Source organism: Ostrea edulis, chromosome 1, assembly GCF_947568905.1.
Source record: "Ostrea edulis chromosome 1, xbOstEdul1.1, whole genome shotgun sequence".
Classification (NCBI taxonomy): Eukaryota; Metazoa; Mollusca; class Bivalvia; order Ostreida; family Ostreidae; genus Ostrea; species Ostrea edulis.
In genome coordinates, this window is record NC_079164.1 from 61,546,660 (window position 1) to 61,562,096 (window position 15,437).

At 35.0% G+C, this 15,437-nt stretch overlaps 1 protein-coding gene across 2 annotated transcripts in view; it reads right to left on the reverse strand.

Moving 5' to 3' along the window:
- Positions 1 to 15,437, reverse strand: part of LOC125648524 (Fanconi anemia group A protein-like) — a 166,437-nt gene that overhangs the window by 21,870 nt on the left and 129,130 nt on the right. For both annotated transcript variants that reach the window (XM_056155797.1, XM_056155795.1), the window contains exons 31-33: positions 14,417 to 14,519; positions 11,783 to 11,839; positions 6,380 to 6,457 (exon numbers count right to left, since the gene is read on the reverse strand). In XM_056155797.1, the coding sequence (XP_056011772.1) occupies positions 6,380 to 6,457; positions 11,783 to 11,839; positions 14,417 to 14,519 (238 nt within the window). The remainder of the gene's footprint in view (positions 1 to 6,379; positions 6,458 to 11,782; positions 11,840 to 14,416; positions 14,520 to 15,437) is intronic.

Genomic DNA, 15,437 nt, shown 5'->3' on the forward strand with positions numbered 1-15,437 from the left:
TTCCAGTTTGACTCTAAAGTTATAGCAACCGGAAATTAGGATTATCTCCCTTGTCCAAAATGGAAAACGAAACGTGTTCGCTCGTGGTCCATTGAAACGGTTTTTGATTTTTTCTAGCTGCAATAATGTAGCCCTATCCATTTTTTTTTTTATTCTGACGTTTTCGGGATGAGGCTACAATTCCATAGGATCTCCGTAATGGTGCAAAATAATTTTATAAATAACCGATAATAAACTCTGCACTGTGTATCGGTCCTACTAAACAGAGTACGTTAGAGTACGATAGAGTACTTTAGAGTACGCTGGTTAAATTTCATAATTTAATGCAATTTAACCGCTGTTCGTAGATATTTTTACTTTAATTTAACCTAATAAATGTATATCTTGAATATATTGCGTTTGTTTTCATCATTTTAGGAATTATTTTAAGTTACAGTTTACCGTTTGATCCCGATCAAATTTAATTACATATCTATGTACAATATTTACATGTAATACTAGCGTATTACATCTAAATTTCCAAGATTACGCCTTTATCTTATTTTCTAAGTAAAAGTCTTTTTAGTGTCAACTGAACAGTGAATTCCTTGAAAATAAATCATTGGTATTTGGATTTAAAAGGGCATGGTCACGATTAAGCTGAAAATTTTATTTTTCCATTTTTATTGTTTACAATTCTTTGTTATGTAAACAAGGCTCGTGCCATGTTTTTGTTTACAATTAGACTGCTTAATAGAAAATAGCATATGTGAAACAAAATGATTTGTGCTAAACACTAAAAACTATTTAACTGTGTCCAGAATTAACTTGTAAATTGAACAAGATGTGTTGGTGAAACACAAATGCCCCCGATAATGGACAATTCCGAAGATGGCCAAGGTCACAAGAACAAATATCTTGGTACCAGTAGAAAGATCTTGTCACAAGGAATGCTCATGTGCAATATGAAAACTCTAATATTTACGATTTAGAAGTTATAACCAATGCGATTTTTAAAAAAAGTAAGTCAAATGTCAAGGTCAAAAGGTTTAGTACCAACGGAAAGGTCTTTACAAGGAATACTCATGTGAATTATCAAAGCTCTATCACTTACTGTTCAAAAGATATTAACAAGGTTAAAGTTTCAGACAGAATGACAGACAGGACAAAAACAATATGCCCCCCCCCCCCCCCCCCCCATCTTCGATCTCGGGGGCATAAAAATCCGCTTTAAACAAACTTTTACTAGTATATTTAACATTTGCAAATAAAAACATGGCATAATAACTATGGATTAGAAAGTTTAATTTTAAATTTATGCAGGAGATCTTGCTCCGTCATTTTCTCCTTCTATAATCTGCATTTCATTTTATATTTATAAATAGAAAAACTTATAAAGGATATAAGATTATTCAGAGATTGTTTTTTCCCCGCTGATTTCATTATTATATCCCAGCAATCTAATTAAAATTAGTTAGATCCGCTCGCGTTATGTATGCGAGCGGATCTAACATAGAATTTTAAGTAGATTGATATCCCAGTACAATAGTTTTCCATGTAATATAAAACTTCAAGAAGGAGCTAATTTTCTTCCAAATATGCTTAGTAATTTTGCATTCATACAAAATATGTTTGATGTCTTCATCGACATTGCAATCTTCACATGATGGAGACACATCTTTGTTCCGTTTACTTACATGTACATTATTGTTCAAAGTACCATTAAGTAGTTTATAGTTAAATTCTGATATTCAATATTGGCAAGAATAAAGTAACTTTTATATGCAAGGGTTGTGTAGAGTTTTTCTCCTATCCAAAGACCCATTCATATTGAATTGAGAATCTTCACATGGACACCTAACCTTTTGAAGCATTTTTTGAAAATGAAAATATTTTACTTTCTTTTTCAGATTCACCAAATCAAATTACAAAAACTTTGAAAGACAACAAAGAAACAAAACATAAAATAAAAAGATGAATTTAAAAAAAAAAAAGGAGGAGGATAAAAAAAAAAGACATACCCTCCCCCTAAAAAAAAACAAGAGAAAAAGAAAATCAAAGATCATGAATTCCGAGTAACTATCAATCATAGATGGAATTAATTATCTAATTAATTACTGATATAATATGTCATATCGCTAATAATCGGGATCGGGATGCAGTAAATCTTCAATAAATTTAATGTTTTCTGGTCAAAATATAGCTAAAAAAACAAGTACTTTTGACAAATATTGCAAAATTATTTTATAATCATGTTTATTTAAGCGGTATACATACAAATAAACACTTCAATTGCATTAGATTTGGAAATTTTGCCAGCGTACTCTATAGTACTCTAACGTACTCTGTTTAGTAGTACCCACTGTGTATTAGTCCCAAATGTTGTTTACAAATTACACCAAAAGGAGTACCAACTTTGTGCTCGGGCATGTCTAATAAAGGTGTTTTTCATTAAATATAATGTACAGCATGCAAAATTCTTCGTCTGCTCCGCCATGCTTGTTATCGCGAAATCTCGTAGGTGGATCTAATGAAAAAGCTAAACATTGACAATCCGCGCGAAAATGTAGTTACTTGAGCCACTTCGACAAAGAAAGGAAAATCATATTGTTGCAGAAAGAATTTACACTCTGCAGTTCGGTTTTTAACTTGATATTAAATTCAAACCTTTTCAATACCGACGAAATAGCTTTCGCCTCCATACTTGTCCATTGATGTAAATACTACCTTATATGACATATGCAAATGACTTGACAATCGGAAGTTGAAACTTCAGTACATCAAACATATTGGCGCACAAATATGAATCGAGAAATTGGAATTTATCGAAATTGTTGAAAACGGTAGAATAGAGCCTCACAAATCTTAAGTTGCAGGTTGTAAATTTATATATTGACTAAGAAACATAGAATATCATTTTATTTACGTAAAGAGACACATTTTCTTGTTTTTTAATACTCAAAATACTAGTCGATTTTAAAACTTTTAATAGTTGTTTTTGAACATTTACAATACTAGACTTTTTATGAACAGGTAGACTTATAAAATTAATTTAGTTCATCATGTTTAAGAAAGACAGTCTTGATAAAATAAATTGATGGCTCTATGATCAAGCTTCATTGATGGCCAGTTATTTGACTGGTGATGACACCCAAGATATTCTTCTCTTTACTATCATGCTTGGGAACATCTGGAAATAGACCTCTATTCAGGGGTTATAAATAGTCATTCATACATATTGAATTTAAAGAACAAGTGTATTTCACATTTATTTCACTTCTATGGGTGGTGCCGCACTATCTAAAATTGCTTCTGTGAGTGGTCCCTCATTACATTTTTATGCTTCTATGGGTGGTTACCCAAATTTTAAAGTGCCTTCCCCGGGTACCTCATATGTTTTAATGGAACAGCCCTAAGACTAAATTTAATAAATTCCAACACTTACTTTATGTCAAATTTATTTAAACTTTCAAAATTTGAAAATGTAGGAATTTCAACAAAAAATTAGGGCTTTTTTAAGGATTCTAAAGCTCAAATAAGGAAAATAAGGGCTGTTGTAGAAAAATAAGGAAAATAAGGGCCCACTTGAAAGCCTGTGCAATGAAATGTATGTAAAAGTGAGAGACTTTTCTGAATTCTCCAGTGTTTCACTATATCACTCTAGTTTTATGTGCTGTATTATTGGACGGATCCAGTGCTAAGCATATCTCCCATTCATGATCCACTGTTTTTATAGAAATACATGTATGTCCAAAAACTCTCAAATATATACATCTTATTTTGTTAGAACTCAGTAGGTTCTGGGGACCAGAAGAACCCACTGGAGAGCCACCCAGCCTTTCCCTGCCCACACCTTATGCCAATTATACCATGTAACTCAACCGAATTATCGCAATTCACCTTTGAATTAGAACGCTTTACCCGATATAGTATTGCGTTGTGTGACGACACAATTGAACGAGACGATTGAACAATTTGAATGACATGTTTGATGTAATACAGCAAGAGTTTTCATTGGCCGATTACAGCCCGCCCACTTTCTCGAGCGGATTCAGTGCAGCTGGAGAACCGTACATAGCTCTCTGAAAACATCCACCTCTAATAAAAACCTTCGATTTACGGGTCACAAAAAGCTGCGGACGGTTGAGGCCTGAAATCGGTGTATTCTTGTGTTGCTGTCTCATAAACTCAATATAAAACAATCTTAACATATTTTCCTACTATATACTTGCGTCCAAACATACCTTCAAATATTCATTAAAGCCACACACCACCCGAAAACTCGCAGCTTCAAATGGTTTCGTTTGTTGACGTAGCCATGTTACATGTAGGTAGCCGGTCTATTCGAACTCTTGCTATTGGTATCTATTCATAAAATCGGTTGTAAGTTATGTATTCGCTCTTCATTTATTATCAACACGAATAATTAATAGAAATTAAAACATTTTAGTACCAGTTTTTGTAAAGGTAAAATAAGCTCTAGATGAACGAAAATGCTACATAAGGACATTAGATGGAGACCGGCCGGCGCGGCCGCTCATGACTAATGAAAGCCGCACTGCCGTGAGTTTAGCTAATTGAATAATTATCATTTAATAAGACTGGGGTGGTATATTATTTAAACAATTTAGCTAAAATATTTGTGGGGTATTAGTACACATCTAGACGCTATTGTGCCAATATGGAAATGAACCGGGATTCGGCTACCTAACATGGCTACGTCTACGAACGAAATCATCAAAAGCTGTGATCGAAATTTTGGGTCGTATGGGGTTTTAATAAATATTTGAAGGTATGTTTGGACACAAGTATAGTAGGAAAATATGTTAGGATTTTTTTTATATTAAATTTATGAGACAGCAACAAAGAATACAACTTTTTCTCTTTCTTCCTTTGAAGTTTTTTTTTCCATCTAGCATCTGGCCGTCATGTTTTCAAATGCTGACTACTCCCGTATAAGGGAATTTGGGCGGACTTATACATATGGACCAATGAGAGTTTCTGTTGCATTTCGCAATTGTATTACAAACAGATTCAATTGTGTCGTCACACAACGCAATACTATATCGGCCAAAGCGTTCTAATTCAAAGGTGAATTGCGATAAAAAGTAATCAAGCTAACTTCCTATTCATTCTTAGAGTAAGATAATAAACGTCCCACTTCGAAATATTGATAATGATCATGTGACCCGCAAACTGAATTTAGAAAGTAACTATTGTGGTGATGTAAAAGTATGGGTGCCCTGCATGCAGGCTGTTGGTGGAAGATTTTCAGCAATAAAAGACGGACGAGGAACAGGCAGGGAGAACCACTTTGAGTGATTTATGTGTGGAGGGGAGAGTTAAATTTCATGTTTAACAAAAATTCATTTTTGATACAACTATATGTTGAAACAAATATATTTCCTTTGTGATGTTTTCTAAATACTTTTCCCCACACACATCCACCATAAATGTGAATCCTTCATAAATATGAATTAGAATTTTACCCCCCCCCCCCCCCCCATTGCATTGAGTAGACAAGTGCTTTAAAAATTGTTAATATCAATTTATAATTTGTAAAATTCGTCAAAAATGACTCTTCTATATACATGTAGTTCATAACACTGACAAAATTATGGTCTGCTTTCTAACATAAATACTGTTTGATATGGCATCTATACCTCTAAGTCAATATTTATCAAAGGATAATGTCATGTATGTATTTTAATGCCCAAGCTTTATTCTAAAAATTGGAAATACAACTTCTCTTATCACCTCACAACTGCTTGACAAGCAATTGTTTTCATCTGATTTTCGGAATTGTGAGAAATATCTTAGGACATTTAAATTTACTTTCATATTCTGAATTGCGTGGGGTATAAATATTTTGTGTCATACTCTGAATTTTAGATTTACCTTAATAGAATTACATATTTTGTTACAAGTTAAGACATATTCTGATTATTAATCACTCAATACCAGCACTTGCAACTCATGATGGTTGCTGACTGATGGAAAACTTCTAAAAGCTGCACTGCCTAGGTCTGTAATTACATGTATATATTTGTTTTGTATTATTACTGCTACAATATCAATAAACAAACATACAATATTTAATCAATTGTACTAATTTTAAGCCATGGAAGAATGTGTCATTGGAGATAAGGTACCACATTCAGAATGATGAGTACAGATAGTTTACCCCATTCTGTTATCAATATGGCCCTGCAAAATCCCAACATGACAGTGCACGACAGGAAAGACTGACTCTCTGTCGCAGGGACGTGGTATGTAATGAAGCCATGTTACCTGCACGGTACATGTATTATATATTTGGCTTTTTTCATGCATGTTTGTAACTTGCATGTTTCCCAAATGTGGGGGTTTCTTTTACTCATCTTAAAGAGTCAATACTTACAACAATCGACAGAGGCAGGAGAGGACACTTGCACAGAATGGTTTCAACATCCTGTCTGTTTCCTAAATGGCACATCCCCTACAATGATTAATCCACCAAGATGTTACTTCATGTTACAAGGAAGGTAAAAGTTCAATAGAAAGAATTAAGCACAGTAATTCAACATTACAATTGTGTGTATTTGCTCTATCAACACCATAGAGACAAGAGTACCGCAAACAGTACAACATAGAGACAAGAGTACCTCAAACAGTACATGTACAATATACAACTGTATACTATTACACATAGAGACAAGAGTACCGCAAACAGTACATGTACATCTATCACCATTACACATAGAGACAAGAGTACCGCAAACAGTACATGTACATCTATCACCATTACACATAGAGACAAGAGTACCGCAAACAGTACATGTACAACTTCTATCACCTTTACACATAGAGACAAGAGTACCGCAAACAGTACAACTTTTATCGTCTATATCTATTACACATAGAGAAAAAGTGCCTACTACCATACACAAACAAATTATGTTTGAATTTTTGTTTGTTCGCTGAATGAAGTTAAACAAATTAGAGTATGAATTTTCACAATGTGCACATTTTATTGTTTAATTGTACTATTGCATCACTGTTTTGTATCAAGTCAGTCGTCTGACTCTGAGATCACATGCAGCTGTGTTTTGGATGACGAATTCATGTTAGATTTTGGGCTCTTTCTGTCACATCTAATGTTGTATTTGTGGTGTCACCGTTATTTCATGTGTTTCAAAAGGCAACATCATTTTGATTGAATTGAACACACACACCAAATTTCAGCTTCAAAAAACAATACATGGTGAAAACAAGAGGTCCAATGGCCACATTGCTCACCTGAGTCACCTTGGGCCTACCATTGTTCAGCTTTTGTGATCTTTTAAAGATTTTTTAAATCAATCTTTATTCCCATCAAAATTTCTGACCCCATATTTGGCCCCAAAGGATCACAACATTACTGAAAATGAATTCACATAACATAGAGATGCCTCAACACCAATATGACTAACACGATCTTGCTGTTCTCGATAAGACCAATGTTACAAGGTCATTGATCATGGTATAATATGAATACCTTGTCATAAGAAACCTATATCGAGAAAATGAAAGCTCTATCTTAAATAGTTCAGGAGATATTAAATAGAATTTAAAAAATGAAATAAAAATAAAAGTAGGTCACAAAGTCAAGCTTCACAAAATCTTAAGGTCTTGCTATAAAGAACCTATCTACAAAATATGAAAGCCCTACCTTAGATAGTTCAGGAGAATATGGAATAGGCAAAGAATTATTTTAAAAAGGTCAAAAGATCTAACATCATTGTGTACAAGGTCTTGCCATATAGAATCTATATACAATATATGAAAGTCCCAACTAAAATAGTTCCAACAATAATAAATAGTTTATGTTTTCTTAAAAGAAGGTCAAACTCCAAGTTCTAGGTCAAAGATAATGATATCAAATGAAAGGTCTTACCATAAGAAATATATACAAGAGGCCCAAGGGCCTAGAATCGCTCTTCTGATAAATTGTACAACCCCACCATTTCTATTCTTAGCCTCTTAGTATTCTAAATCTTTAGTTAAATCCTAAGAATTCAAAAAAAGTAGGTCAATGTGACCTACTTTTTGGTTTACACATTTTGAGAACCCAAGAAATATCAACTGACAAAGTTTGATGATTTTAAGCCAATTAGTATCTGAATATTGAAATATAGCTGTCAAATTCCAATCGTAGGTCATGGTGACCTACTTTTTGGTCAGCGAACTCCGAACATGCAAGACCCATCAACTGACAAAGTTTGATGACTGTAGGTCAAATAGTATCTGAAATATATAAATATAGCCGTCAAAATTCCAAAAGTAGGTCAAGGTGACCTACTTTTTCGTCAACACCCTTCAAACATGCAAGACCCAACAACTGACAAAGTTTGATGACTGTAGGTCAAATAGTATCTGAATTATATAAATATAGCCATCCAATTCCAAAAGTAGGTCAAGGTGACCTACTTTTTGGTCGACACACTCCGTAGACTCAAGATGCATCAACTGTCAAAGTTTGATGATTGTAGGTCATTTAGTGACTGAAATATATAAATATAACTGTCAAATGCCAAAAGTAGGTCACAGTGACCTACTTTTTGGTCGATACACTCCGAAGACTCAAGATGCATCAACTGACAAAGTTTGATGATCCTAGGTTTTACAGTGCCCAAAATATGCATCTAAAATTGAAAATGTGAAATTTGAATATCTGCAAAATTCAAAAAGTAGGTCACTGTGACCTACTTTTTATAAATATGTTTCAAGGCCTCAAGATGCATCAACTTACACAAGATTTGATGATTCTAAATCTCTCGGTATTTGAAATAACAACTTAAAATATATCTATAAATGATAAGCCATAAAATTCAGAAAGTAGGTCACGGTGACCTATTTTTCAGTTGACGCATTTCAAGGTCCCATGATCCACCAACTGACAAGTTTTGATGATCATAGGCTTCAAAGTGTCCAAGATATGCATCAAAATTAATTTTAAAAGAAATACCTGCAAAATTCAAAAAGTAGGTCACCGTGACCTACTTTTGAGACAACTTGACACAAGGTCCTAAGATGCATCAACTGTCAAAATTTGATGATCCTAGTCCTTATAATGACTAAAATATCAAAGATTTAAGAAAATATAAATTTAGGTCAACTTTGAAGTGACCTTGAGACCACGCCCTTTGCCCCAGGGTAATGCCTTGAACAATTTTTAATCTACAACATATCCTCATCCTTATGTGCAAGTTTGGTGATAATCTGCCCAGTGGTTCTTGAGAAGAAGATTTTTTAGCAACCACTACTTTTGTTTGTATTTTCCTGATTATCTCCCCTTGTTAAAGGGTCACATCCCTCTATTTAGTATGTATGAAAGCCCTTGGGCCAATGATACCCTGTAACAAATTTGAAAAAAATTGGCCAAGGGGTTCTTGAGTTATAGCCCTTTTTCTAAAAAGTTTACGCACACCGCACAAATGGCCATAGCATTAGCTCTTTGAGCCTTCGGCTCAGAAGAGCTAATAAAAGATATTAAAGATCTACCTTAAACAGTTTAGAACATATGATGAAGGTCAGATTTTTATTAAAAGTAGGTTAAACATCCAGGTCAAGGTCACAAGGTCACAAGATCACACACCATTACATCACATAAAAGGCCTTTCTGTAAAAAATGTATCTACAAAATCTGAAAGCCCTAGCTTAAATAGTTCAAGAGATTAAAAAAAATAAGATTTTCCCTATACATCAGCATATGATACTTTGATCCCCATTGTGACCACGAATTGCACAAAGTTGGATCTACTCTATGTCAGGAAGCTTTCATGTAAATTTCAACTTTTCTGGTCCAGTGGTTCTTGAGAAGATTTCCCCTATATATTTGCATGTAAAACTTTGATCCCCTTTTGTACCTCCCCCCCCCCCCCCCCCCCCCCCCCCCCCCCCATGTCAGAAAGCTTTCATGTAAATTTGAATTTTTCTGGTCTGGTGGTTCTTGGGACGAAGATTTTTAAATAAGCCCACCCTATTTTTGCGATTATCTTCCCTTTGAAGGGGGCATGGGTCATTGTACAAACTTGAATCCCCTTCACTCATGGAAGATGTGTACCAAGTTTGATAGAAATTGGCCCAGTGGTTCTGAAGAAGATGAAAATGTGAAAAGGACTAACGACAGACAACGAACAAGTGAACAGAATAGCTCATTGAGCTTTCAGTTCAGATGAGCTAAAAAGCCAGGAAAACAAAATTAAAGAAGTTTAATCAGCCGTGAAACTATGTCTTACATATGTTTTTAGCATAGGACAAACATAATGAAAGTGAAACTTAATCTGTATCTATTCAATAAGTAACCACAATTCAAATTTCAGATTACCAAGTTAAAGCAGTGGGGGAAAGTCTGGAAAACTATATTTAGCACAATGTCCCATAAAAAAATCACTAAACTGTGATGAAACTTTAACTTGATCTGTAAACATAAAGTAGTAAACTACAAGCTGAATTTCAGCTTCATAACTTAAAGCATGATAAATGCACATATATTTGTACACTTCAAAACTCTTGCACTCCTAAGCCTAAGGGTCAGCTAGGCAAAAACTGCCAAAAAATTTACCAGTTTTAAAAGTGCAGAAAACCAAGTGGGACAGATGTACAGAATGACCACAGGCACCTGAAGTATGGATATTACTACCCCCCCCTTTTTTTTCATAATTTTTTTTTTGGTGGCAATAATTTCTCTGAAATGTATGAATTCCCAGTCTATCTCATCCCTCTTTCGATTCATGTAATCGTTTCACGCTTTTTGTAAGCTTTAAAGATTGGCCTTCTACCGGTATAATAAAATACACAAGGTAAGAAACAAAAATTTGTAAACAAACAGGGGGTCCCCGTTTCCGGGCACATTTTCCAAGTAATTACAGCGTTACCTAAGGAATTTTGACGAGCGGCAGGTCGGGGAGATGTCATACTACAAGTCTCTTCAACTCAAAACCCATCTCATCTCTTTTATTTGACACAATCTTGCGTGCATTGATCGGACAGGGCTTCATCTCTTCCACTGGCAGCCAAAAAGGAGGTCACAGAGTACGAATTTGTTGTACGCGCCGTGTGATTGGTTCGCAAAGACATTGCTTAGTCTTGGGATCATCCGAAGGGTCTCGGGATTATTCGCGGACCAATCACACGACACGTTATAAATTCGTACTCTGTGACCTCCTTTTTGGCTGCCAGTGGAAGAGATGAAGCCCTGTCCGATCAATGCACGCAAGATTGTGTCAAATAAAAGAGATGAGATGGGTTTTGAGTTGAAGAGACTTGTAGTATGACATCTCCCCGACCTGCCGCTCGTCAAAATTCCTTAGGTAACGCTGTAATTACTTGGAAAATGTGCCCAGAAACGGGGACCCCCTGTTTGTTTACAAATTTTTGTTTCTTACCTTGTGTATTTTATTATACCGGTAGAAGGCCAATCTTTAAAGCTTACAAAAAGCGTGAAACGATTACATGAATCGAAAGAGGGATGAGATAGACTGGGAATTCATACATTTCAGAGAAATTATTGCCACCAAAAAAAAAAAAATTATGAAAAAAAAGGGGGGGGTAGTAATATCCATACTTCAGGTGCCTGTGAGAATGACAGACAAAGAGGAAACATAAAAGCACCTTTCTGTTTCACCAGTAGAGGGACTAAAATATTACTGTGTGTAGTGTATCCTCTACCTTCCATCTATTAGTTCTTTCTGATGTATTCCTTATAATAAATGAAATTGTGGACAGATGTAAATCACAGAAATTTCTTTCACCTGTCAAACATAATAAGTCAATGGCATACCTGTAGAACATATATGGTAACATTCACTGGCAAATAGACATGTCTACACAAGCTTGACTGAAAAGAAATGTATCTTATTATTGAAAATGGCACAAAATCTACTACAAAGATTACTCATCTAAATCAAATTCATTACCTTAAAATTTGAAATCACAAGGTCCATGGGCCACATTGCTCACCTCATTTTGGCCAAGCTGTTGTGATTTTTAAAAGATTTTTTTCAATCCTTATTCCCATGAATTTTTTTATCCCATATTGTGGTCCCAACCTTGTCACAGAGGTTCAAGACAAAAAAGATCACAAATCATGGTACGAAATGCAAAGTCTTGCCATAAAGAATCCATATACAAAATATGAAATCCCTACCTTAAATTATTCAGGAGACATTGCCTACATTAGGTTTTCTTAAAAGTAGGTCAAACTCCATAATGAAGGCCAAACACTTTGGTACCAATAAAATGTCTTGACACAAGAAATGTAAACATGAAATATGAAAGCTCTATCACTCACTACTCAAGTCATCAGCAAGGTTAATTTTAGTTAAAGTTTTGAAATTTGGATAAAACTTCAAGGTTAAGGTCATAAAGTCAAAGATCATGGTATGAAATGTAAGATTATGCCATGAGGAAGTCATACACAAAATATGACAGCCCTACCTTAGATTTAGCGTGGCCCTACTTCTCTTGAAAAGAATTGTTCTAATTGATATCCTGTATATTCTCATATAAAACTTTGATTTCCTATTGTGGCCCCACCCTACCCCTGGGGCTCCTGATTTGAACAAACTTGAATTTGAACTACCTGAAGATTCTTGCATATCAAAATGACTAATCATGGTCCTGCTGTTCTTGAGAAGATTTTTAAAGATGTTTCCCTTTAAATTCTCATGCAAAACTTTGATTCCTAATTGAGGCCCCACCCTATCACCAGGGGTCATTATCTGAACAATATTGAATCTAAACTACATCAAGAAGCCTTCAGGTAAATTTCAACTTTTCTGGCCCAGTGGTTCTTGAGAAGATTTTTGAATAACCCCACCCTATTTTTGTCTTTACTTGACTATCTCCCCTTTGAAGGGGCATGACCCATATTTGAATCCCCTTCATCAAAGGATGATTTGTGACAAGTTTGATTGAAATTGGCAGAGTGGTTCTGGAGAAGACGAAAATGTGAAAATTTAATGATACCAACATACACAGGACAAATTTTGATCAGAAAAGCTCACTTGTAGGTGAGTTAAAAGTCTAGAAAACTGAAAATAATTAAGAAATCAATATTCAAATTGCAAGGACGACAATAACTTTTGTAAAAGTAAGTTGATTGATAAGAAACTTGAACTTAAATCTTTTAAGTCATCAATATATAGAATATACAAATAATCATCTCATAATTTACAAATATAGCTAAAAACTTGGTTAAAACTCTAAATAACAAGAGGCCCATGGGCCACATTGCTCACCTGAGTCACCTTGACTCATATTTAAAGATTTTTCCTATATATTCGCATGTAAAATTTTGATCCCTATTGTGACCCCAAACTACTCCCGGGGGCCGTGATTTTTTCAAAATTGAATCTGGACTAGGTCAGGAAGCTTTCATGTGAATGTAAACTTTTCTGGCCAAGTGATTTTTCAGAAGATTTTTAATGATTTTCCCTATATATTTGTATGTAAAAATTGATCCCCTATTGTCGCCTCATCTTACCCCCGGGAGCCACGATTTTAACAAACTTGAATCTGAACGAAGTCAGGATTTCAACTTTCCTGGCCCAGTAGTTTTTGAGAAGAAGACTTTCCCTATATATTTATATGTAAAACTTTGATCCCCCTTGTGGCCATCCTACCCCCGACGGCCATGATTTCTACAAACATAAATCTGCACTATGTCAGAAAGCTTTCATGTAAATATCAGCTTTTATGGCTCAGTGGTTCTTAAGAAGAAGATTTTTATAGATTTTCCCTATATATTTGTATGTAAAACTTTGATCCCATATTGTGGCCCCATCCAACCCCCGGGGGTCATGATTTGAACAAATTTGAATCTGTATTATGTCAGGAAGCTTTCATGTAAATCTCAGCTTTTCTGGTTCAGTGGTTCTTCAGAAGATTTTTAAATGACCCTACCCTATTTTTACATATTTGTGATTATCTCCCTTTTGAAAGGGACATGGCCCTTCATTTGAACAAACTTGAAAGCCCTTCACCCAAGGATGCTTTTGGCCAAGTTTGGTTGAAATTGGCCCAGTGGTTCTGGAGAAGAAGTTGAAAATGTAAAAAGTTTACACACAGATGGACAGACGACGGACAACAGGTGATCAGAAAAGCTCACTTGAGCTTTCAGCTCAGGTGAGTTAATAAAAAATTTCAAAGTCTAAGGGCAATAAAAATAGGTCAATGTACATAAAACTCAAACTTGATCTTCAAGTCATCAATAAAGACATACAATCAGTACATTATCTACATGCACAGCAAACAAGTCTGAAAACCTAACTACGATAAAATATACGGAATAACAGAATGATGGATGACATGGGATTACACTACATGCCATAAGCCATTTTATGGCAGGGCCACAGAAAAAGAAACCCATCATTCAATTCTATTAAATATAGTCCTGTAAGAAATAAACACTCACAAAATCCTCATTGATGATTTGACAAGGAAGATCCAGCACTACTGAGTCAGTCATGGATAAACCATCAACAAACAGCAAGTAGGCAGGAAGGCAGGAGATCAGTCTGAAAATATGTTACTGGAATTTAGTATTTCAGCCTATAGGCAGGAAGAAGGCAGGAGATCAGTCTGAAAATATGTTACTGGAATTTAGTATTTCATCCTATAGGCAGGAAGGCAGGAGATCAGTCTGAAAATATGTTACTGGAATTTAGTATTTCAGCCTATAGTGAGGAACAGGCTTTAAGTTACCAGATTCTACCACAGAAATATGATATGAACCATCCTTTTGTGATAGATACACATGTAGTAAAGTTCCATTGCTAATACTCAAATATTGCTTGAGATATCACTCAAAAACCTTGTATTGTGAAATACCGAAATCAATACGCAAGATCGTAAATACCGAGTTAGCGGAACTCTCTTGTAAAGAAGTCTGGAAAAGTGTGTCGATCTTGGGCATTTTTTGTTTATTCAAAACATGGCATCGGAAGACGATTTAACTTCCATGTGCTTTCCACAATATTAAGAGCATTTTAAATGAAAGGTGTGTAAAAACGTCTGGATACAGGAAAAATTAACTTCTGAATTTAGCTCGCGAAGCTATATATTTTGACGCAAGCTCTTTTCAGCTTTGGGAATTTCCTGGCTGGCAGCAGTGGGAAAAATCCACATTTCCATTAAAATCTATTAGTTGTGGATATTTCTGCGTATTATGTTTCTTTCTTGAATCATTACTACAGTCTACTGCAATGCAATGATAGTACACCATTGTTAAAATCGGGTGAATCGATCCCGACAGAAGTTGCAGAACTGGTATTATTTACCAACATGCCCAAATTCTCACATACTCTGGGTCTCGCGAGACTTTGAAAGGGGAAAGTAAAATTTAAAACCAAGACAGAAAAAGTAGTCGCGATCTTGCGTATTGAGTTCCACTCCATGCATTTTTTAAGGGTTTGATTGAAATTATGGAGTAACAT